The sequence below is a fragment of the Ciconia boyciana genome, chromosome 27, assembly GCF_034638445.1.
Source record: "Ciconia boyciana chromosome 27, ASM3463844v1, whole genome shotgun sequence".
Taxonomy (NCBI): domain Eukaryota; kingdom Metazoa; phylum Chordata; class Aves; order Ciconiiformes; family Ciconiidae; genus Ciconia; species Ciconia boyciana.
In genome coordinates this window covers 445706-463687 of record NC_132960.1, presented here as the reverse complement: position 1 = coordinate 463687, position 17982 = coordinate 445706, and the positions used below count along the sequence as shown (strand labels likewise).

The following is a 17982-nucleotide window of genomic DNA, read 5'->3' as shown; positions in this document are numbered from 1 at the left end:
CGCCGTGCCCACTGTGTCACGCAGAGTCCACTGGCACCCCACGGGGTCCCGAAGTGTCCCAAATGCCCCGCGCTGTTTCCTGGCGTCCCACCGCGTCCGCTGGTGTCCCGCGGGGTCCCACCGTGTCCCACAGCATCCCACGGGGTCCCGCGGGGTCCCCAGGGCAGCGCGCCGTGGCCGGACCGTCGTGCTGAGCCCCGCTGGCCCCGGCTTCTCCCGGGACCCCCGCCCCGGCCTCCCCCTCCCAAACCCACCAGGGGCGCGACGCCACGGGCGGGGAGGGAGGGCGGCCCCCTTCGCCCCCCGGAGCGGGCTCGGCCGGTGCCGGTGCCCGAGGCGCGGCCGGTGCGTGCCCGTGGGCCCGGGGAAGGCCGGGGGCAGCCCCGCCGGGCGGGAGCGGGAAGCGCCGGAGCCGCCCCGTCGGGGCCGCCGCGATTGCGGCGCCGCGGGCAGCACGGCCCGGCCCGGCGGGGACGGGGTCTGCCGGGGCCTGCGGCGGTCCCGGGGGGCGCGGAAGGGGGAAGCCCCTCCGGGACACCGCGGCCCCGGGGAGCCGCCAGCCGCCGCGCCGGGGCCGCCCCGGCTGATTTCCCGGGGCGGCCGGGGCGGGGGGGGGGACACGACACCGAGGGGACACCGGGGAGCACACCGAGGAGGCACCAAGGGGACACCGGGGAGACACCGGGGAGACACCGCCGGGCTCCGGGGGGTCCCGCCCCGCGCCGCCCGGGCTCCCGGTGCGCTCGGTGGGGCGGGGCGGCCCAGGTGCGCCGGGAGGGGGGTCCCGGGGCGGGGGGTCTCGGGGCGGTCGCGGTGTCCCGGTCCCGCCCGTGCCGCTGCCGCCGCGGTGCCCCGCCAGGAACTGCCCCGGGTTTTCCTGCCCGTCCCGTCCCGTCCCGGCGCGGCGCGGGGCCGGGCGCGGCGGGGCGCAGCCCGGGGACCCCGGCCCGGTATCGGTTCTGCTTTCGAGGGAGGCGGCGATTTCGCAGTAACGGGGGGCGGGTGCCACCTGCTCCGGGGATTCCCCACCTGCCGCCACCCCATAAGAGCCCGGTGGCGGCACCGGTGGCGGCACCGACCGGCCATGGCCACGCTCCGCCGCCTCTGCCTCTGCCTCTGCCTCCCGCTGCTGCTGCCGCCGCCCGCGGCCCCGGCCCCGGCCCCGGCCCCGGCCCCGCGCACCGACTGGGCCGCCTGCAGGAGCCTCTCCCGGGAGCTGTCGCGGCTGGTGGCGACCCTCAAGGAGCCGCACCGGGCCCTGGTGAGCGCGGGGGGCTCGGCTGGGGGGGCCCGGGGGTCTGCGGGCGCCAGAAGGTGCGGGGCGTCCCGGCAGGAGGGGTGCCCCGAGGGCGCAGGGTGCCCCGAGGGCACGGGGTGCCGGGGGAGGCGGGGGGTGCGGGGGACGCGTGGACCTCGCTGACGCCCCCGCTGCCAGGAGGAGCTGAACCTGAGCGAGGAGGACCCCAAGAACTGGCCCCCCCGGATCCGCTGCAGCGATGCCTGCGACCCCTCCACGCTGGACACCAACAACACGGTACCGGGGGACGTGGGGTGGTCAGGGACCACCGTGGGGCAGCCACGGAGCCTGAGGGTGCCCCGGGGGGGGCATGAGCCCGGGGGTGCTCTGGGGGATGCGCCTGGGGGTCCCAGGGGTGCTGGGAGTTCCCAGGGGTCCCAAGGGATGCTGAGGGATGTGCCCAGGGGTGCCAGGGGTGCTGGGAGTTCCCAGGGGTGTCCAGGGTTCCTGAAGGTGCTGGGGGTTCCCAGGGGTGCCCGGAGGTCCCAAGGGATGCTGAGGGATGTGCCTGGGGTTACCCAGGGGTGCCCGGGGGTCCCAGGGAAGCTGAGGGATCTGCCCGGGGTTCCCAGGGGTGCTGGGGGTACCCAGGGGTGCCTGGGGGTCCCAGGGTGCCGGGGGATGTGTGCGGGGGTCCCCGGCTCACGCCCCGCTCCCCGCAGCGCTGCCTGCAGCGCATCCTCCAGGGGCTGCAGCACTACCGGGACCTGCTGGGCTCCGACATCTTCACCGCTCGCCGCCTGCCCCGGCTGGAGGCTGCGCTGGACCAGCTGCTGGGCCTCGTCCAGGTGAGGGGCCGGGGGGGCCGGGGGAGGGTGCCAGGGCCGGGGGGGGGGGGCCTGTTCCCCCCGCGGCCGGGGAAGCGGGCACCCATCGGCCGTGGCCTCGGGCCCCCTAACCCCGCTCTCCCCGCAGCAGGAGCACGGCCGCCCCTCCCAGCACCCCATGGCCCCCAGTGAGGCCTGGGCCCACCCGCTGCTGCAGCGCCTGGCGCTCCAACGGCTCCAGTCCTTCACCGCCGTCATGAGCCGCGTCTTCACCCACAGCGCCAGCCCCCGCTGAGGCCGGCCCGGCCGCGGCCCCCCCGACTATTTATTCCCCTCTGCCCCGAGGGGCTATTTATGTGCGATGCTCCCTATTTATCTCGGGTATTTATGGGTTTCTAATAAAGGTCTGAAGGAGATGAGCTTGGTGTATGGCGGGTATGGCGCGACCCGGGGCTCCCGCAGGCAGCACAGGCAGCACAGGCAGCTGGGGCGGGCAGAGGTTTATTTACAGGGGGGCTCGGGGGAGTCACTGGAAGTCATTGGTATCGATGTGGAGCGGGGGCAAGTCGGTGGCGGCGGCAAAGAGGGAGCTGACGGTGGGCAGGGCCACGTCCTCGGGCTGCGGCAGGAACGGGTCGCGGAGATCCAGGAGCGCGGCGCTGCCTGCGGGACGGGGAGAGGCCAGTGCCGAGGGACCCCCTTGCCCGCTGCCCCCCCGGCCCTGACGCTCACCTGCCAGCCCGGGGCCCAGCCCCTCGTCCACGGTCTCCAGCATGTTGGGCATCAGCTCCGCCGCCTCCAGTGTCTCCACCGTCCCCGAGCCCGGCTCCAGCCCCTCTTCCAGTGACTGCAGGAGCTCCTGCATGTCCGGGCTCCCAGGGAGTGGCTCCAGGTCCCTCAGCTCCGGTGGCAGCATCCCCTGCCCCTCAGGGACCAGCAGCAGCTCCACAGCCCCCGGCACCGGCGGCAGCAGCCCCGTGTCCCCAGCTCCCACTTGCTGCAGCATCCCCACGTCCCCGGCCACCGGCTGCAGTGTCCCCAGATCCCCAGGCAGCACCTGCAGCGTCCCCTGGCCCTCGGGGACCAGCTGCAGCACCAGCTGCGGCTCCACAGCCCCAGGTCCCACTTGCTGTGTCCCTCGGTCCTCGGGTCCCACGTGCTGCAGCACCCCCACCCCCGTGGGCAGCACCTGCAGCGTCCCCACCCCCCCTGCTCCCACCTGCAGCGTCCCCTGGCCCTCGGGGACCAGCTGCAGCACCAGCTGCGGTTCCAGGTCCCCAATCCCTGGCTGCAGCATCCCCGAGACCCCCGATCCCACCTGCAGCGGCTGTGGTGGCTCCAGGCCTTGGGGCCCTGGCTGCAGCGTCCTCGAGCCCCCAGGCTGCAGCATCCCCGGGCTCGAGGGCTGCAGCGGCCCCGGGCTCCCGGCTTGCAGCGTGCCCGGGCTCCCGGCCATCACCTGCAGCATCCCCAGGTTCCCAGAGGTGACCTGCAGCGTCCCTGAGCCCCCAGGCTGCAGCGGTGCCATGCCACCAGGCCGCTGTGTCCCCAGGCCACTGGGCTGCAGCTGCAGCGTCTCCAGGTTTTCCGTGGTAGCCACCAACTCCTCTTCTGTCTGCCACAACTCATTTGCCTGCCTGCAAGGAGAGACGGCGGGTCTGGGTCTTGGCCCGGGTCTGGGTCTGGGTCTGGGTCAGGGTACGGGGACACCAGGCTGCGGGCGAGAGGGTGCCGCTTCCCGCGGGGCCACGAAGGGACCGAGGCGTCCCCCGGCCTCACCTGGAGGACACGCGGATGAGGCGCCGGTTCAGGTATTTCTTCTGCTCCGTCAGGTTCCCTGGGGACAGGGAGGAGAGGTCAGCGGGGGCGGCGGGCGCTCCCCCAGCACCGCGCCGCGCCGTGCCGTACCCTCCTGCCGCTGGCTGTAGTAGGGCCCGAAGGCCTCGTCGCGGGGGGTGTCCGGGTACAGGAACTGGAGGGGGTTCTCAGGGATGTTTTCCTCCACCAGCAGCTGGTAGTCACGGATGATGTCGGGCAGCGCCAGGGACGCCAGCTCGGCCGTGGTGTAGGGAACCACCGCCCGGAAAGCGGGGGGCCCTGCGGGGTGGGGGGCAGCCGGAGTCAGTGCCCAGGGCAGGCCTGAGGCCGGGGTGAGGGGCTGGACCCCAGGGGAGGCACGCTCACCGCTCTCGGGGTGCTCCACCCAGGTGCAGGTGACCCCCCCCAGGATGCTCTCGCTGAACCGGATCAGGAACGTCCCTGTCCGCTTCCCCTTCAGCAGCTTCTTCTCTTGCTTCCGGCTCACGAAGCCCAGGATGAGCCTGGGGGAGGCACCGTCAGCCCCCGCGGCCCCTGGCCCCCCGGGACCCCCAGCCCCACTCCTACCCGTCCTTCCAGAGCTGCTTGAGGTGCTCCTGGAGCAGCCCCAGAATCCCGTCCAGCCAGGCCCAGAAGGAGAAGCCGGAGGCACCGTCCTGCGGGAGAGGGTGGGTGAGCGGGGATGGGGGAGACGGGGCCGCAGGGGGACGGGGGCACAGTGCGACGGGGCCGCGGGGGGACGGGCACCGCTCACCTTGGAGAACTTGGGCCAGGCCAGGGTGCTGTCGGGAGACGGCTTCGAGCCTTGGAGGTGAGAGCGGTGTGAGGGGGGCGGCACGGCGCCCGTCCTGGCCCCGGGGGGCTCGGTGGAGAGGGGGGCTCGGGGCCGGCGCCCGGCCTTACCGAAGAGCTTCTCGGCCAGCATGAGGAGGTGCTCCCTGCTCAGGGCCCGCTCGGCCACGCTCACGAACTGCCAGCTCAGCACCTCGGCCAGCCGGGGCCAGGGTGCCGGGGGCGGCGTGGAGAAGAACTGTTGGTCCTGCGGGAGATGGGGTGAGCGGGGCCGGGGGCAGGCGGCGGGGGACGGGGACACGCAGTGGGGCAGGGGACGGGGATGGGACAGGGACCAGGACAGGGCAGGGCCTGGGGACAGGAGAAGGGACAGGGCACTGGGGAGGACCAGGGACGGGGACCGGGAACCCGGGACACGACACAGGGACGGAGACCGGGCGAGGAGCAGGGATGGGGATGGGACGCCAGGACCAGGGCAGGGGGAGACGGGGAGGGGGGCAGCAGGGCCGGGGGCAGTGGGGGGCGGCGTAGGGCTGGGGAGGGGTCCCGCTCGCCTTAGGGTCGTCGCTGAGCATGTTGAACCAGAGGATAGAGGCCCAGGCGCTGGAGAGCTGGTTGTTGTTGGAGATGATGACGAAAGGCAGCGTGGAGGTCTGCAGGGGGAGCGGGGGTCAGGCTGGCAGCCCCCAGCCCCCCCCGGCCTCCCCAGCCCCCCGGCCCCCAGCGCTCGCCTCCAGCTCCAGCTGCAGCCCGCAGTAGGCGTACGCCAGCGTGAAGGTGATGAGGTGCAGCTCCTCCGTCACGGCCAGGGGACCCTGCGCAGAGGCAGCACCGTGGGGCACCGTGGGTCACCGGCCGTCCCCGCGCCCCCGCGGCCCCCAGCCCCGCACCCACCTCACCGGCACCTTTGCTGCCCTTGCCCGACCTGCTGTCCTTCTGCTCCTTCAGCGTCTGCGGGGCAGGAGAGAGTCAGCCCGGGCCGGGGGCTGGGGCTGGGCCAGGGTCCTTGCCCCACTCCCCCGCCCCGCAGAGGACCCGGGGGTCCGGGCAGGGGCTCCTACGAGGTACTGGAAGTCGCAGACCAGCCCGTCCTGGGGATTGTCCCCTGCCAGGAGAGTTTTGCTGCTCGACGTCAGGATGTTGAACTTGCGAAACCTGCGGGGCAGAGAGAGGCCGCGGGTGGGGGGCCAGGACCCCCTGGGGGGCACAGCCCTGCCCGCTGCGGCTGGCGCTCGCTCGGCTCTCACCCTTTTATCTTGGGGGGGTCCCTGCAAGAGATAACAGGGCATCAGCGGGGAGTGGGGCCCCGGGACCCCCGCGGCCAGGCGGAGGGGCCCACCCGGGGGTCCCAACCTGTCGATGTGGATCTTGGCCTCCATGCGGTGGTTGCGGTCGTGGAGGCGGATGAGCAGGCGGGCGCGGGCTGAGAACTTGCTGGCCGTCCGCAGCACCAGCGGGCGCTTGCAGGCGTTGGGCATGCTGGGCTGCTGCTCCACCACGAAGGCCCTGGGGACACCGGGAGGGTCAAGGCCGCCCCGGCCCCCCCCGGCCCCCCCCAGTCCCCCCCGCCACCCCCACCTCTGCAGCAGGAAGGTGAGCAGCTCCTGCAGCCGCCGCTCCAGGAGCGGGGTCTCTGCCTTCAGCGGGTCCCTCTCGTAGGTCACCTTCTGCCGCAGGTCCCCCAGCGCCCGCAGCAGCTGCAGCAGCTGGAAGAGCCCCTGGCCCAGCTCCGTGAACCTGCGGGCGCCGCGGGGCTCAGCGGGGGCCGGCTGCGGCCCCCCCCGGCCCCCCGCCCCGGCCCGGCCCTACCAGGTCTCCAGCGGGCGCAGGCAGGTGTCAGCGGGGGCCCCCAGGCAGGCGCGCTGCTGCCGCTCCTGCCAGGCCCCCAGCTCCTGCAGCAGGAAGTCCCGCAGCGTCTCGCTGCGCCCCAGAAGCTGCTGCATCTGAGCCAGCACCTCCTGGGGGGAGACGAGCGCCTGAGCGGGGGGCGCAGGGTGGCTGTGGCCCCCCCGGCCCGGCCCCGGCCCCCTCTCACCCGCCGCTGCCGGTCCAGGATCTGCAGCTTGGCCTGGAGGGCTTGGACCTGCTGGGCGTACTGGGGGTCGCTGGTCCTGCCCTCACCTGCGGGCAGGGCGTGAGGGTGGTCGGGGGGGCGCGGGGGGGGCGCGGCGCAGCGCCGCCCCACGTCTACCCCCCGGGCGGGCAGGATTGGGTCTTACCTGGGAGGTAGTGCACCTTGAAGCAGAAGTCAAAGGCATCCTGCAGGTCCTCCAGGTGCCGGAAGGCGCGTTCGGCCTCCTGCGGGCAGAGGGGGGTGAGGGGCCGGGCAGCCCCCCGGGGCCCGGGGGGGGCCGGGGGGGGGCCATTACCTGCAGGGCTGCGTGGAACTCGGCCAGGCGCCGCTGGATCTGCTGCTCTCGGTCGCTCTCCGGGGGTGCGTTGGGTGCCCGGGCGGCCCCCCCCTGCAGAGACACGGGGCGTCGGGCAGCGGCCGGCAGAGTCCCGGGGTGGGGGGGGACCCTGCCCTACCTGCTCCCCCGCCTGCCCCAGGCGCAGGATCCGCTGTTCCTCCTGCAGCAGGTTGGCCACCAGGTTGGCAAACTTCTCTGGGCACTCCTCGAACTCGGCCTGCGGAGGGGCCGGGGGGTCAGCGGGGCGCAGGGACCCCCAGCCCCCCCGCCCAGGCCTCGCCGCTCACCTGGAGGTCTCGGCGGGCCTTGCGCAGGTTGTGCTTCAGCATGAAGTCCTCGTCGCCCAGCCCCGGGCTGCCCAGGCGCTCGCCCAGCAGCGCCAGCAAGGAGTGGAAGAGCATCCGGGCTTGGGAAGAGAGCGGCTCGGCCGCCTGGCGCCTGCGGTGCCGCGGGCTCAGCGCCGGCCCGGCACGCGCCGGCCAGCGCGGCCCCCGGCCCCGGACTCCCCCGTTACCAGTTCTGGTCCTCGATCCAGGCGGCCAGGCACTGCCGCACCGCCATGGGCAGCGCCGCCCCTGCGTACAGCTGGTGGACCTGCTCCAGGTAGGTGTTGGCCAAACTCTGCACCTCCTGCCACTGCGCCATGCTGGGGGGCGGGGGGCGTCAGGGCGGCCCCACTGACCCCCCGGCCACGGCACGACCGGAGGACACGGAACCAGCACCCGCGCGCCCTGCCGGGCACCCCCGCGCCCCACGTACCCGCCTGCGGCGCGGGGGTCCCGCGCGTGCCTCCACTCCGGCTCGGGCTGGGCCGCGGGCGCGCTGCGGGCTGCAGCCCCGTCCCGGGGCGCGAGGAAGGGGTGAGCGGCGGCAGAGGTTTCCCACCCGTGGGCCGAGCCGTCCCGAGCTGCAGCGGCCGGGGCGCACGCGCCCCCCCTCCCCGCGCCCCCCTGCCTCCCTCCTCCCCGAGGGCCCCCGCCACCCCCTGCGCAGCACCCCAGGGCCCCTCCCCAGAGGCACCCCTAGACTGGTCCCCCCTCGCACCCCCACACCCCCGCGGGCACCCCCCAGACAGGTCCCCTGCACCCCAAGTGTCTCCCTGCAGGGACCCTGGGGGTGGGTGTCCCCTGCACCCCCGCCCCAGGGGGACACCCGCAAGGGACCCCCCGACGGCGACCCCTGCGTGCCCCAGCCGGGGCCCCCCGTCTGCGTGCCCCCCCCCGCCCCAGCAGGGCTGCCCGTCCCCGAAGTGGCGTCCTGCAGACGGGACCCCCCCGGACACCCCCGGGACCCCCCACCCCGCCCGGCGCCACGCTCCCACCTCGGCGGCTCCCGGCTGCCGGGGCAGGAAGGCGCGGAGGCCACGCCCTCTCCCGCTCTGCGCGGCGATTGGCGGAGCGCGGCGGCGAGGCCACGCCTCCCCGGCCGGGAGTCAGGGGTTCCAGCGGGCTTGCCCGCTTCCCCGAAATGACGGCGGGAGGGGGGGCCAGAAGGGGCGGGGCCAGAGGGGGGGGGGAAATGGCAGCGCAGGTCAGGGACGGGCCGTGGGGACAGGGACAGGCCATGGGGACAGGGGGACAGAGCCATGGGGACAGGGATGGGCCATGGGGACAGGGACAGGTCATGGGGACAGGGACAGAGCCATGAGGACTGGGACAGGCTATGGGGACAGGGGGACAGAGTCATGGGGACAGGCCGTGGGGACAGGGGGACAGAGCCATGGGGACAGGGATGGGCCGTGGGGACAGGCCATGGGGACAGGGACACCCCATGGGGACAGGCCGTGGGGACAGGGACAGGCCATGGGGACAGGGGGACAGAGCCATGGGGACAGGGACAGGCCATGGGGACAGGGGAGCAGAGCCATGGGGACAGGGATGGGCCATGGGGACAGGCCATGGGGACAGGGACAGGCCATGGGGACAGGGATGGGCCATGGGGACAGGCTGTGGGGACAGGGACAGGCCATGGGGATGAGGGGACAGAGCCATGGGGACAGGGACAGCCCATGGAGACAGGCCATGGGGACAGGGACAGGCCATGGGGACAGAGCCATGGGGACAGGGACAGGCTGTGGGGACAGGGGGACAGAGCCATGAGGACCGGGACAGGCTATGGGGACAGGGACAGGCCGCAGGGACAGGCCACGAGAACAGGCCGCACAGGAGACAGAACCGGCAGGCAGGGCAGAGCAGGGCACGCTGGGCAGGACAGGGACAGGGACAGGGCCAGCTGCCACCACGTGGCTCCACGCAGGGCCAAGGTCCCCGTGCCCCGGAGCAGGGCGGCCCCGCATCGATCCGGTGCCGGCCCCCCCAGACAGGGACACGGGCGCGGGGCCAGCCGCCATACGGGGCCTTTATTCAGACGATGAGGACGGTGCCGCTGTGGGCGGTGGGGGGCGGTGGGGGGTCCCCGTCTGAGGTGAAGTAGCTGATGAGCGCCCGCACCCCGGCCTTGAGCCCCGGCTGCAGCCCCAGCTGCAGCCCCAGGGCCACGGGGCCGCCAGCGCTGGCAGCGAGCGCGGCCAGGCCGGCATAGCCCAGGTCCTCGGCAACCTCCAGGGCCCGCGTGGAGGCCAGGGCCTCGCAGCCCTGGAAGGCGTAGTAGAGACTGGTGCCCAGGTTGTAGAAGGCGCTGACGCCCGGCACCCACTCCAGCACCCTGTGGGCCTCCTGCTCCCCTGGTGGGTTACAGGCATCCTCGTCCTCCCGCCGGCGCCGGGACTGGCGCCGGGTGGCACGGCGGCACGCAGGCAGCCAGGCACGGGCCCCGGCCTCCGGGAGCACCCGGACCCCCTCGGCCAAGGGCCCCACGGCCGGCACAGCGGGCGCAGCGGGGTGGGTGCCGGCCGTGGGGCCCCGGAGCCGGGCGGGTGCCACGCAGGGCCGTGCCGGGGCAGAGCCCCCTGGCCGCACCAGGCTGAGAAGGAGGGGCAGGGTCTTGGAGGCCGGGGCACCCCGCAGCCGCGCCAGCCCCCGCAGCAGCGCCGCGGCCGTGGCGGGGCCCAGCTCCCGGGACAGCGCCAGCACCTCCGCCTCGGCCTGGGGCCCGCAGGCGGCCCCGGTCAGCGCCAGGGCCATGGCGGCGCGGGCCAGGGCGCGGGGCAGCGGCGGGAGCCGGGTGAAGTCAGGCAGGGTCTCGGGGCGCAGGTCCTGGCACGAGACCCCGTGCCCCGGCAGGGCCCGCGGGGGGATGCGCTCTGCCAGCTGCACCAGCAGCGCCCGCGCCGCAGCCCGGTCGTCGGCCTCCGGCCCGGGGGGGACGAGGGAGAGGGCTCTGCCCCCCAGGCCGAGGAGGAGGAGGAGGACGAAGAGCAGAGCCTGGGGCATGGCGGCAGCTTGGGGACGGCCTGTGGAGCAGGAGAAGGGGCTGAGCCCTGTCAGCCCCCCGCGGCCGCAGCCCCCCGCAGCCCCCCAGCGCCCTGGCTCACCCGCTCACCGACGCCAGCGTCCCCTGCCCCGGCCAGACAGCGGCTGCCGCCCCTGCAGCCCCTTTATAGCCGTCGTTATCGGGGGTGTCGCAACAGGCAGGGCCTGGCCCCGGCCCCGGGCGCAGGGACAGGGCAGCGCCCAGCCCCAGGGACCCAGCGCACCCCGGCTCCCCAGACCCGCGCGCCAGGCAAGGCCGAGAGCTGCGTTTATTTATTTGGTCTCTTTCCAGATCCAAAAGGTGCTGGGAGGAAACACCCCCCCCCCCCAAACAAAACAAGACAAAAAAAAGTTAAGGGAAAACAGAGAGTTTGGGGTAAAACAGGGAAATGGAGACACCAGGACAGACAGCGAAGGGGACAGGGCAGAGAGCCACCGCCTGCTTTTGCAGCACCCTTAAAAACAGCTTTAAAACCCGCAGAAAACCCAGAAAACAGCCCAGGGCCCAGGCAGGGCAAGGCAGGGCAGGGCAGGGCAGGGCAGGGCAGGGGGAGCCCCTCAATCCTCCTCCTCCTCATCCTCCACGCGGCGGACGCGCTTCCGCCTCCCCAGGGGCTGTGGGTCCTCATCCTCGTCCTCATCCTCCTGGGAGCAGGGGGCTGGGGGATCCGGCTCCGCGCCTGCGGGTGGAGGGAACGGGGAGGGGGCTGAGCCCCCCGGGCCGGGGGGGTGGGGAGCGGGGGTACACCCCGAGCCCCCGCTGTCTCCCCAGCAGACCACAGGGGAAGAGCCCCTGCAGCCCCCCAGGAGAGACCGGAGGGGCTGAACCTACCCGAGCCCCCGTTGTCCTCGTCCTCGCTGTCCAGCTCCCTTCGCCTCTTGGTGCCCGGCTGCGCCGCGCCGGGGACGGGGACAGGCTCCTCGCTGCAGCAGCGGGGACAGGGGTTGGCACCGCTCAGCCCCGCATGGGGAGAACCCAGGGGTCTGGATCCCCCCCCCCCCAGTCAGGGAGAGGAACCCCTGAGCGATGGGGAGAGGACCCCGCTGCAGGGCTGTGCCCGGGAGCCCGTTCTCACCTCTCCGAGTCTGATCCCAGCCCTGCCGGCGGCCGCTCTGCTGAGGGGCACGAGAAGAGGGGCTCAGGGCTGGTCCCACGGCTGGGGGACCCCAGCCCGGCTCCCGTGCCCCCAGCCCGGCCTCTCACCTGGATCGGGGTCCCGGGGGCACCTGGGTGGCTCCAGCAGCTCCTGGGGGGACCCCGGGGGGTCGGGGCCGCGGTGGGCGATGGAGGCGGCTGCGCGGCGGAGCTGCTGCGGGGTGAGGGCAGCCGGGATGCGCCAGAAGGATTCCTGGGCAGAGAGGGGAGACGCTGCAGGGCCACGCAGGGAGCGAGGGGATGGGGACAGGGACGGGGGGACCTCACCTGCTCGCTGGCGGGGGGCCGGAGCCCCAGCTGCCGCAGCAGGGCCCTGAAGCGCCGGTCCTCCATGGCGTCCTCGTTCTCCTCCGAGAGCGGCACCAGCGGCACCGGGTGGGACACGCCTGGGCCGGGAGCACCATCAGCCCGGCCCCAGCCCGCGCCCTGGCCCCTGCCCGCTGCCCCCCACCCGCTCACCGTCCTCCTCGCGGTCCCCGGCTGTCCTCCGCAGGCAGTTCTCCAGCCACCGCAGGGGCCCGGCCAGGCCTGGGGACAGGGGAGGGTGAGACGGGATACGGCCCCCAAGCCCAGCCCGACCGGGGGGCTCGGAGCCCCTTGCCCACCTTCCTGATGCAGATGATGTGCCAGGCCCTGCCCGGCCCCTTCCTCAGGCACCCAGTGCTCCTCCATAGGGCCTTCCTCTGCTTCATCCTCCTCCTCCTCCTCACTGTCCCCGTCCTCTGCAGAGCTGTCCTGGGCTGGTACCGTCGAGGCGCCTGCCACGCCCTGCAGGGACCAGCAGCGTCTGGGTGCCCGTGATGGGGCAGCGCCCGCTGGGCACAGCCCGGGCCCCCTCCGGCCCCTCCATACCGGCCCGGGGCCGTGGCTCTTCCTCCGGCGCTTCTTGTACAGCTCCTTGCGCTCCGACACCAGCCCCAGACCCAGCAGCTTCTCCACCACACGAGCCCGCGACCGCCGTGCTGTCAGGTGCTTCATGATGTTCCCCAGGACGTCTGCGGGGAGGGGGGGGTCAGGGCGGGGGGCGGTGGGGGGCTGCGGGGGGCCGCCCCACCCCAGCCCGCCATGGCCCCGCTCACCCTCCGAGCCCTGGAACTCCTCAAAGAGCCGTGCCAGCTCCTCCTCCTGCTCCTGTGTCCACAGCACCAGGCGGGTGCCCTTCCTGGGGGCGGGGGCACAGCCGTTGGTCCCGGCCCCGGGGTGAGGCAGCCGCCCCGGGCCGGGGGTCCCGTGGGGGGCTCCGACCCACCTCTCCCGTGGGAAGTCCTTGGCGCTGCTGGCCAGCCCCAGCCGCACCAGCTGCTTCACCACCTGCCTCCGCGTCCGCCCGGGTGCCGGGAGATGGGCCACGATGGCGGCGATGACATCCTCGCCTGCGGGAGCCGGAGGCTGCAGGGTCGGAGCCCCTGCCGCCCCCCGGGGGTCCCGCTGCCCCCCACCCAGGGGAGCCCCGGTACCTTCCACCTCCTTGTACTTCCAGTACAGCTCCCGCAGCTCCTGCTCCTCCTGGGGGGTCCAGGGGGGGACCCGGCTCCTGCCGGCCCTGGGCAGAGGGGAAGGGAGGTGAGGGGAGGTGGATGGGAGGGCGGCAGCCCCCTCCCCGGCCCCACTCACCCCTCTCCCTCCCGCAGGGAGCCGTAGCCCTCGGTCATCTCGCGGACGGCCGCCGGGCTCTTCCAGAAGAGCAGCTCCACGAAGGCCTTCTTGTTGGTGGCCGCCAGCGCAAAGAACTTGCCCAGGACGAACTTGGCCAAGGCCACCAGCTCCTGCAGGCGGAGGGAGGGAGAGCGGGGCTGGGAGACGCCGGGGGGGGACCCCTCCCTGGGGCGCAGGGGGAGCCGGGCCCCGGCTGACCTGGTGTGCACCGGCGGCGGGATCGCTGAGGAGGCGGTGGAAGAGGGCGAAGAGGGAGAGCTGGAAGAGCAGGGCCTCCATGCGCAGGTCGCGGGCCAGGCGGTGCAGCAGGCGGGCGGCGCAGTGGTTGGTGCGGGGGCTGTTGCGGGCGTACCCCCGCAGCAGCAGCACGAGCGCCCGGACCACGGGCGCACAGGCGAACCTGCCCCGGCAGCCCCAGTGAGCGGTGCCGCCCTGGCGAGCGGTGCCAGCCCGGACCCCCGGGCCCCCCCCCCCCATCCCCTCTCACCGTTTCAGGTAGTCGAGGAAGTTGAACTCCTTCTCCGACACCTGTACGGTCTCTTCCTCCTCTTCCTCATCTTCCTCTTCCTCTTCCTCCGGCGCCTCGTCCTCAGGGGGCACGTGGCCTGCGGTGGGACGGTGGTGAGGGCCTGGAGCACCCCCCGGCCCAGAGCCCATCGCTCCCGGTGCCGCTCCCCGGGGACTCACGGGGCAGGGGAGCGAAGAGGATCTCCCGCAGCAGCTGGGTCTCCTCGGGTGGCCCCGCGTCAGGGGGTCCGAACACGTCCCCTTCGGGCCAGACGTCCCTGGGGAGAGGGGGACAGGCTGGCACCGTGTCCCCACGCCCCTGCCCTGGGATGGGAATTGCGGTGCCGGTACCTGGCAGAGCGGAGCAGCCGCAGGGCTTGGGGGGCCCGGGCGTCCCGCAGGCACCCCTGGATCCGCAGCAGAGCCTCCGCGCGCTGCTCCTCCACCGGCGTCTCCGAGGCGGCGTCGAAGGGCACCACGTCCTCGGGGAGGGGCACCTCGCCCTGGGGCAGGACGCCGTCACCCCACGCCCCACCAAGACACCCGGTGCCGCCCGTGGGGCCAGACCCTTCCCCCTACCTGCAGGCAGGCCTGGACCTGCGGGGCCAGCCCTGCCCAGAGCTCCTCCAGCTCCGCGGCGCTGGGCGGCTGCGGGGCGAGGGCTGCGGGTGCCCGCGGCTTCTTCCTCCTCCGCACGCGCTTGCTCTGGGGGGCCAGGACGGGATCAGGAGGGGCTGCCCGGCCCCCCCCGGCCCCCCCCCCCCCCCCGGCGGGGCAGCCAGATCCCACCTGCACCACGAGGCCGGCGCGGCCCCGGCAGAAGCGCTCCAGCATGCGGAGGAAGAGGTGGGCTGTCTCCACCAGGTCCCGCAAGAAGCTGCGCGGCTGCTTGGTCTCGTCGAACTTGCGGAAGAGGGCGAGGAAGAGCTCCCGGTACTCCATCAGGTAGAAGATGTTGCCTGGGGGAGGAGAGGGTCAGCAGAGGACGAGGCCAGACCCCCCCCCCCCCCCAGGTACGCGTGGAGGGACAGACGGACTCACTCTTGATGACCTGGCTGCTGTCCCGCACCGCCTGCTCGGGGGACCGGTCCATCTCCTGCACCGTCCGCAGCAGCTCCTGGTACGCCTTCAGGGCCAGGTGCATCCTGGGGACAGGCAGCGTCAGGGCAAGGACCCGCACCCGGGGGGGGGGTCCCAGGCACCGGGGGGGGGTGTCCCGGCCCCCACCTGCGGGCCCAGGTTGCTGCCTCCTTCTTGTCCATCAGCGCCATCTCATAGTAGGTGGTGAGGTTCTGCTCGATGAAGTGGAAGGCACGGACGCCCACTGTCTCCGACACCAGCTCGGGGCGGAAGCCCCGGCGGCGGTTGAAGGCCATGAAGAAGGCGGTGGCCCACAGGTAGTAGGTCTCGTCGTGCTGCTGAGCCTTCTCCCGCACCAGCTGGTCCTGGGGGCGGCGGGGGGGGGAGCTCAGCGGGGGTCCCGCAGCCCGGGGAAGGGGTCGCAGCCCCCCCAGCCCCTCACCTTGACCAGCAGCATCAGGCGGTTGTAGCAGCCCTCCAGGAAGTCCTGGCAGAAGTGGCGCAGGAAGAGCCGGACGTTGCGGGCAGAGCGGCGGGGAGGCTCGGCCTCAGGGGCGGCCTGGCGCCGCCGCGGCACCCGCCGCGTCTCCTTGCCCAGGTCGTGGCTGTAGCTTTTCAGCTGCAGGGGACAAACATGGAGCAGCCGGATTCGTGCCCCCACGTCATCCCTGTGCCGCAACCCCCCCCCCCCCCGCCCCAATCCCTGTTCCCGTGCTCACGTTGTGCAGCCCCTTGTGGAAGACGACGTCCCGGTCCCCGATCGCCTTCAGGCCCTGCAGGACGTAGGAGCCGCCGAAGCGGGAGTGCCTGGGGCAGGGGGACACAGGCTGAGCGGTGCCAGCCCCGCCACGGGGGTCCCAGCCCCGCCACGGGGGTGTCAACCCCCCCCCTCACCTGGACGGGCGCTGCAGCGCTCGAGCCCTCCTCTCCGCCAGCTCCCGCTGCCGCAGGGTCTCCAGCTCCCGCGTGTCCTCCCCGTGCTCGGCAGCTGCCTGCCCCTGCCCCAGCGCTGCCAGCTCCTCCGGGCTCTGCGGGCAGCGCCGTCAGAGCTGCAGGGGGACTGCTGGGGGGTCCCCGGCCCCATCACCCCCCCGCCCCGGCTTACCTGGTCACGGAACATGAGGGAGATAATCTCCAGAACGTGCAGGGCCCATTGCTGCTCTGCCTGGGCGCTCGCCAGGAACTTGAGCAGGTCATCCATCCCGCTGATGTGCAGCGCCCACAGCACCCGGTCGTGCACGCTGGCATCGCCATCCACGCTCTGGGGGGGACGGCGGGCAGGGAGGGCTCAGCAGTCAGAGTGTCGGGGTCCCCAGGGAGCTGCCACAGCCCCAGACCTGCTGGGTACCCTGGGGAAGGGCCCTGTCCCCGCCGTACCTGCTCCTCCGTGGGGTCCGGGGGGACGTGCAGCACATTGCGCACCAGCAGCAAGATCCTCTCGATCAGCAGCGTGTCCTCCTCCTGCCGCTGCTCCCAGTCCTGAGGCGACGGAGCCGTGAGGGCTCCCCGTGGCACCCATGGGAACCCTGGCCCCGCTCGGCAGGGACGGAGCCCACGGTCACCGGGAGCGGCGCAGGGACACGGGACTCACCAGCTGCAGCAGGTCGTAGAGCTTCTCGCTGAGCACCCCAAAAACTTTCTCACTGGCAAAAGCCTGCAGAAACCCCTGCGTGAGTCTGGGGGGGGGCCCAAGCAGAGGCCCCCGCCCAGGGGCCGTGCCGGGGGCACCTGCCTGGGCAGACTCACCTCTTTGTAGGCCTGGAGGTAGGACAGGACCTGGAGAAAGTGGTGCCGGGAGGTGGCATCCGGCGGCACTTTGCCAAAGCAGAGCAGAGCCGGCTGCGTCAGGTTCACCATCAGCCTGCAAGCGGGCAGGGTGGGGGCGCGTGGGACCACCGCTTCGTGGGGACGCCCCCGGCCCCCCCATCCTGCCCGCCCCAGTACCTGACAACAGCATCGAAGAGCACCTTGTCCTGCGGGTGCTGGACCAGGATGGGCAGGAGGTCGTTCTGCAGGATCTGGGCCGCCCCCAGCTGCTGCCGGACGTCCCGGGTCTCGTCCTCGTGGCGCAGGTACCGGATCAGGTCCTTGACGCTCTCTGCGAGGGACGGGGCCGTGAGCCCCCGCCGCCCCCGGCCCTCGCCACCCCCCGCCGCCCCACCTACCCAAGCAGTCGGGCTCCCGGTGGTAGACGTCCCCTTCCAGGTAGCCCAGGGCGCTGCAGGTGGCCAGCAGCTCGCAGTTCATCATGTACAAGTCCATGCAGCGCGTCGGGGCGCTGGGGACCGCGGACCGGGGGCCTTCTACGAGACGGCCGTCAGCGCCACCGCCGGGTGCCCCCCCCGCCCCGTTCTGGGCCCTCCCCCGGGCCCCCCACCGCCGGTACCGGGGCACCGGCCAGCCTCAGGCATCCCCCACCCCTTAGCGAGGCACCCGCCGGCCCCGGTGCCGCGGTTCCCGAGATCGGGGCACCAGCCCGCCCCGGCCCCCCTCGATACCGGAGCGTCGGCCGGTCCCGGTCCCCACCCCCCGCTCCCCAGGCACCAGCCCGTCCCGGTCCCCCCGACACCGGAGCACCCGCCGGCCCCGGTTCCCCGGCCCCCGCGCTCACCGCCCGCCCTGTCTCCGCCGCCCTCGCGGCCGAGCGCCCCAGGAACCGGCGCGGGGGCGGCGTTACACAACCGCCCCAGTTCCCGCGGCGAGAGGAGAGGCCCCGCCCCGCCCGCGGGCTTCACGCGGTAACTCCCACCACTGAGGACCCGGTGGGGCCCTGCTCCACCCCCCGTCGCCCACCACGGGCACGCACCGGCGGCACGAAGCCCCGCAGCCCCCTCCCCCCGGGCGCGGCTCCTGCGCCGCCCCGCTCCCCCCGTGGTGCTGCGAGGAATCCCCCCCCGCGGAGCGCCCTCCGGGAAGGGCCGCGCATGCGCGGCATTGCCCTTTTAAGTGCAGCGGTGACTGGGGGGGGCAGCCCCTCCCCCGGGGCGGGGCCTCCCCTGCGGGCGCGGGAATAGGCGGCTGCGGGGGGCGCCTCCCGTCAGCCCCCGCGCGGTTGCCGGGGCGACGCGGGCCCGGCCCGGCCTCGGGGCCCCGCTCCCCCCCCCGGTGTCCCGCCCGCTCCTCCCCG

The 17982-nt window shown here is 73.9% G+C and overlaps 4 protein-coding genes across 14 annotated transcripts; 1 reads left to right on the top strand and 3 right to left on the bottom strand.

Moving 5' to 3' along the window:
- Nucleotides 1-1084: 1084 nt before the first annotated feature.
- On the top strand, nucleotides 1085-2467 carry IL23A (interleukin 23 subunit alpha). 3 transcript variants are annotated; one of them, XM_072847349.1, is made up of 4 exons: nucleotides 1085-1261; nucleotides 1439-1534; nucleotides 1960-2085; nucleotides 2213-2467. In XM_072847349.1, exons 1-4 carry the CDS (start codon nucleotides 1085-1087, stop codon nucleotides 2357-2359), a joined length of 546 nt encoding a protein of 181 aa, XP_072703450.1. In that variant the 3' UTR covers nucleotides 2360-2467. The 3 variants fall into 3 exon arrangements, with proteins under 3 accessions (XP_072703450.1, XP_072703451.1, XP_072703449.1); XM_072847350.1 differs by having other exon boundaries at nucleotides 1436-1534; nucleotides 2216-2467; XM_072847348.1 differs by having other exon boundaries at nucleotides 1436-1534.
- Nucleotides 2468-2549: 82 nt separating this feature from the next.
- Nucleotides 2550-8479, bottom strand: STAT2 (signal transducer and activator of transcription 2). Of its 4 annotated transcripts, none has more exons than XM_072847345.1 (23): nucleotides 8407-8444; nucleotides 7845-7914; nucleotides 7600-7731; nucleotides 7373-7523; nucleotides 7204-7302; nucleotides 7044-7136; nucleotides 6894-6972; nucleotides 6710-6795; nucleotides 6484-6632; nucleotides 6253-6411; nucleotides 6028-6180; nucleotides 5922-5942; nucleotides 5736-5829; nucleotides 5569-5625; nucleotides 5406-5489; nucleotides 5229-5327; nucleotides 4786-4921; nucleotides 4637-4686; nucleotides 4450-4538; nucleotides 4249-4385; nucleotides 3973-4161; nucleotides 3844-3901; nucleotides 2550-3701 (listed from the first exon to the last, which is right to left on the bottom strand). In XM_072847345.1, the coding sequence occupies exons 3-23, from the start codon at nucleotides 7728-7730 to the stop codon at nucleotides 2591-2593; spliced, it is 3225 nt and encodes a 1074-aa protein (XP_072703446.1). In that variant the 5' UTR covers nucleotide 7731; nucleotides 7845-7914; nucleotides 8407-8444; the 3' UTR covers nucleotides 2550-2590. The 4 variants fall into 4 exon arrangements, with proteins under 4 accessions (XP_072703446.1, XP_072703448.1, XP_072703447.1 ...); XM_072847347.1 differs by lacking the exon at nucleotides 8407-8444 and having other exon boundaries at nucleotides 2550-2727; nucleotides 2797-3701; nucleotides 7845-7976; XM_072847346.1 differs by lacking the exon at nucleotides 7845-7914 and having other exon boundaries at nucleotides 8407-8479.
- A 969-nt stretch (nucleotides 8480-9448) lies between these two features.
- Nucleotides 9449-10590, bottom strand: APOF (apolipoprotein F). Its single transcript, XM_072847067.1, has 3 exons — nucleotides 10519-10590; nucleotides 9968-10437; nucleotides 9449-9862 (listed from the first exon to the last, which is right to left on the bottom strand). The coding sequence occupies exons 2-3, from the start codon at nucleotides 10415-10417 to the stop codon at nucleotides 9449-9451; spliced, it is 864 nt and encodes a 287-aa protein (XP_072703168.1). The 5' UTR covers nucleotides 10418-10437; nucleotides 10519-10590.
- Nucleotides 10591-10705: 115 nt separating this feature from the next.
- Nucleotides 10706-17737, bottom strand: TIMELESS (timeless circadian regulator). 6 transcript variants are annotated; one of them, XM_072847536.1, is made up of 30 exons: nucleotides 17662-17737; nucleotides 17021-17158; nucleotides 16800-16953; nucleotides 16602-16716; nucleotides 16447-16509; nucleotides 16233-16334; nucleotides 15961-16116; nucleotides 15750-15883; nucleotides 15575-15662; nucleotides 15298-15474; nucleotides 15003-15220; nucleotides 14817-14920; nucleotides 14565-14734; nucleotides 14355-14480; nucleotides 14127-14278; nucleotides 13956-14053; nucleotides 13756-13873; nucleotides 13467-13668; nucleotides 13227-13378; nucleotides 13070-13155; nucleotides 12862-12985; nucleotides 12692-12774; nucleotides 12465-12607; nucleotides 12218-12380; nucleotides 12072-12140; nucleotides 11880-11998; nucleotides 11661-11805; nucleotides 11533-11572; nucleotides 11289-11380; nucleotides 10706-11136 (listed from the first exon to the last, which is right to left on the bottom strand). In XM_072847536.1, the coding sequence occupies exons 2-30, from the start codon at nucleotides 17115-17117 to the stop codon at nucleotides 11015-11017; spliced, it is 3612 nt and encodes a 1203-aa protein (XP_072703637.1). In that variant the 5' UTR covers nucleotides 17118-17158; nucleotides 17662-17737; the 3' UTR covers nucleotides 10706-11014. The 6 variants fall into 6 exon arrangements, with proteins under 6 accessions (XP_072703637.1, XP_072703638.1, XP_072703635.1 ...); XM_072847537.1 differs by having other exon boundaries at nucleotides 17021-17155; nucleotides 17662-17683; XM_072847534.1 differs by lacking the exon at nucleotides 17662-17737 and adding an exon at nucleotides 17467-17610.
- Nucleotides 17738-17982: the final 245 nt, after the last annotated feature.

What these genes read in the sequence shown, in the direction of transcription:
- TIMELESS (XM_072847536.1), bottom strand. Translation starts at nt 17,117, where the DNA reads ATGGACTTGTACATGATGAACTGCGAGCTGCTGGCCACCTGCAGCGCC. An exon ending in CCTCTTCGCTCCCCTGCCCC is followed by an intron (nt 13,874 to 13,955) that starts GTGAGTCCCCGG and finishes GTCCCACCGCAG; the next exon opens with GCCACGTGCCCCCTGAGGAC. An exon ending in AAGGACTTCCCACGGGAGAG is followed by an intron (nt 12,775 to 12,861) that starts GTGGGTCGGAGC and finishes CCCCGCCCCCAG; the next exon opens with GAAGGGCACCCGCCTGGTGC.
- IL23A (XM_072847348.1), top strand. Translation starts at nt 1,085, where the DNA reads ATGGCCACGCTCCGCCGCCTCTGCCTCTGCCTCTGCCTCCCGCTGCTG. An exon ending in CGCTGGACACCAACAACACG is followed by an intron (nt 1,535 to 1,959) that starts GTACCGGGGGAC and finishes CGCTCCCCGCAG; the next exon opens with CGCTGCCTGCAGCGCATCCT. An exon ending in AGCTGCTGGGCCTCGTCCAG is followed by an intron (nt 2,086 to 2,212) that starts GTGAGGGGCCGG and finishes CTCTCCCCGCAG; the next exon opens with CAGGAGCACGGCCGCCCCTC.
- APOF (XM_072847067.1), bottom strand. Translation starts at nt 10,417, where the DNA reads ATGCCCCAGGCTCTGCTCTTCGTCCTCCTCCTCCTCCTCGGCCTGGGG. An exon ending in CTGCCCCGGCACGGCCCTGC is followed by an intron (nt 9,863 to 9,967) that starts GTGGCACCCGCC and finishes GTGCTCCCGGAG; the next exon opens with GCCGGGGCCCGTGCCTGGCT.
- STAT2 (XM_072847346.1), bottom strand. Translation starts at nt 7,730, where the DNA reads ATGGCGCAGTGGCAGGAGGTGCAGAGTTTGGCCAACACCTACCTGGAG. An exon ending in GCAGCAAAGGTGCCGGTGAG is followed by an intron (nt 5,490 to 5,568) that starts GTGGGTGCGGGG and finishes GCCTCTGCGCAG; the next exon opens with GGTCCCCTGGCCGTGACGGA. An exon ending in GGCTGCAGCTGGAGCTGGAG is followed by an intron (nt 5,328 to 5,405) that starts GCGAGCGCTGGG and finishes CTCCCCCTGCAG; the next exon opens with ACCTCCACGCTGCCTTTCGT.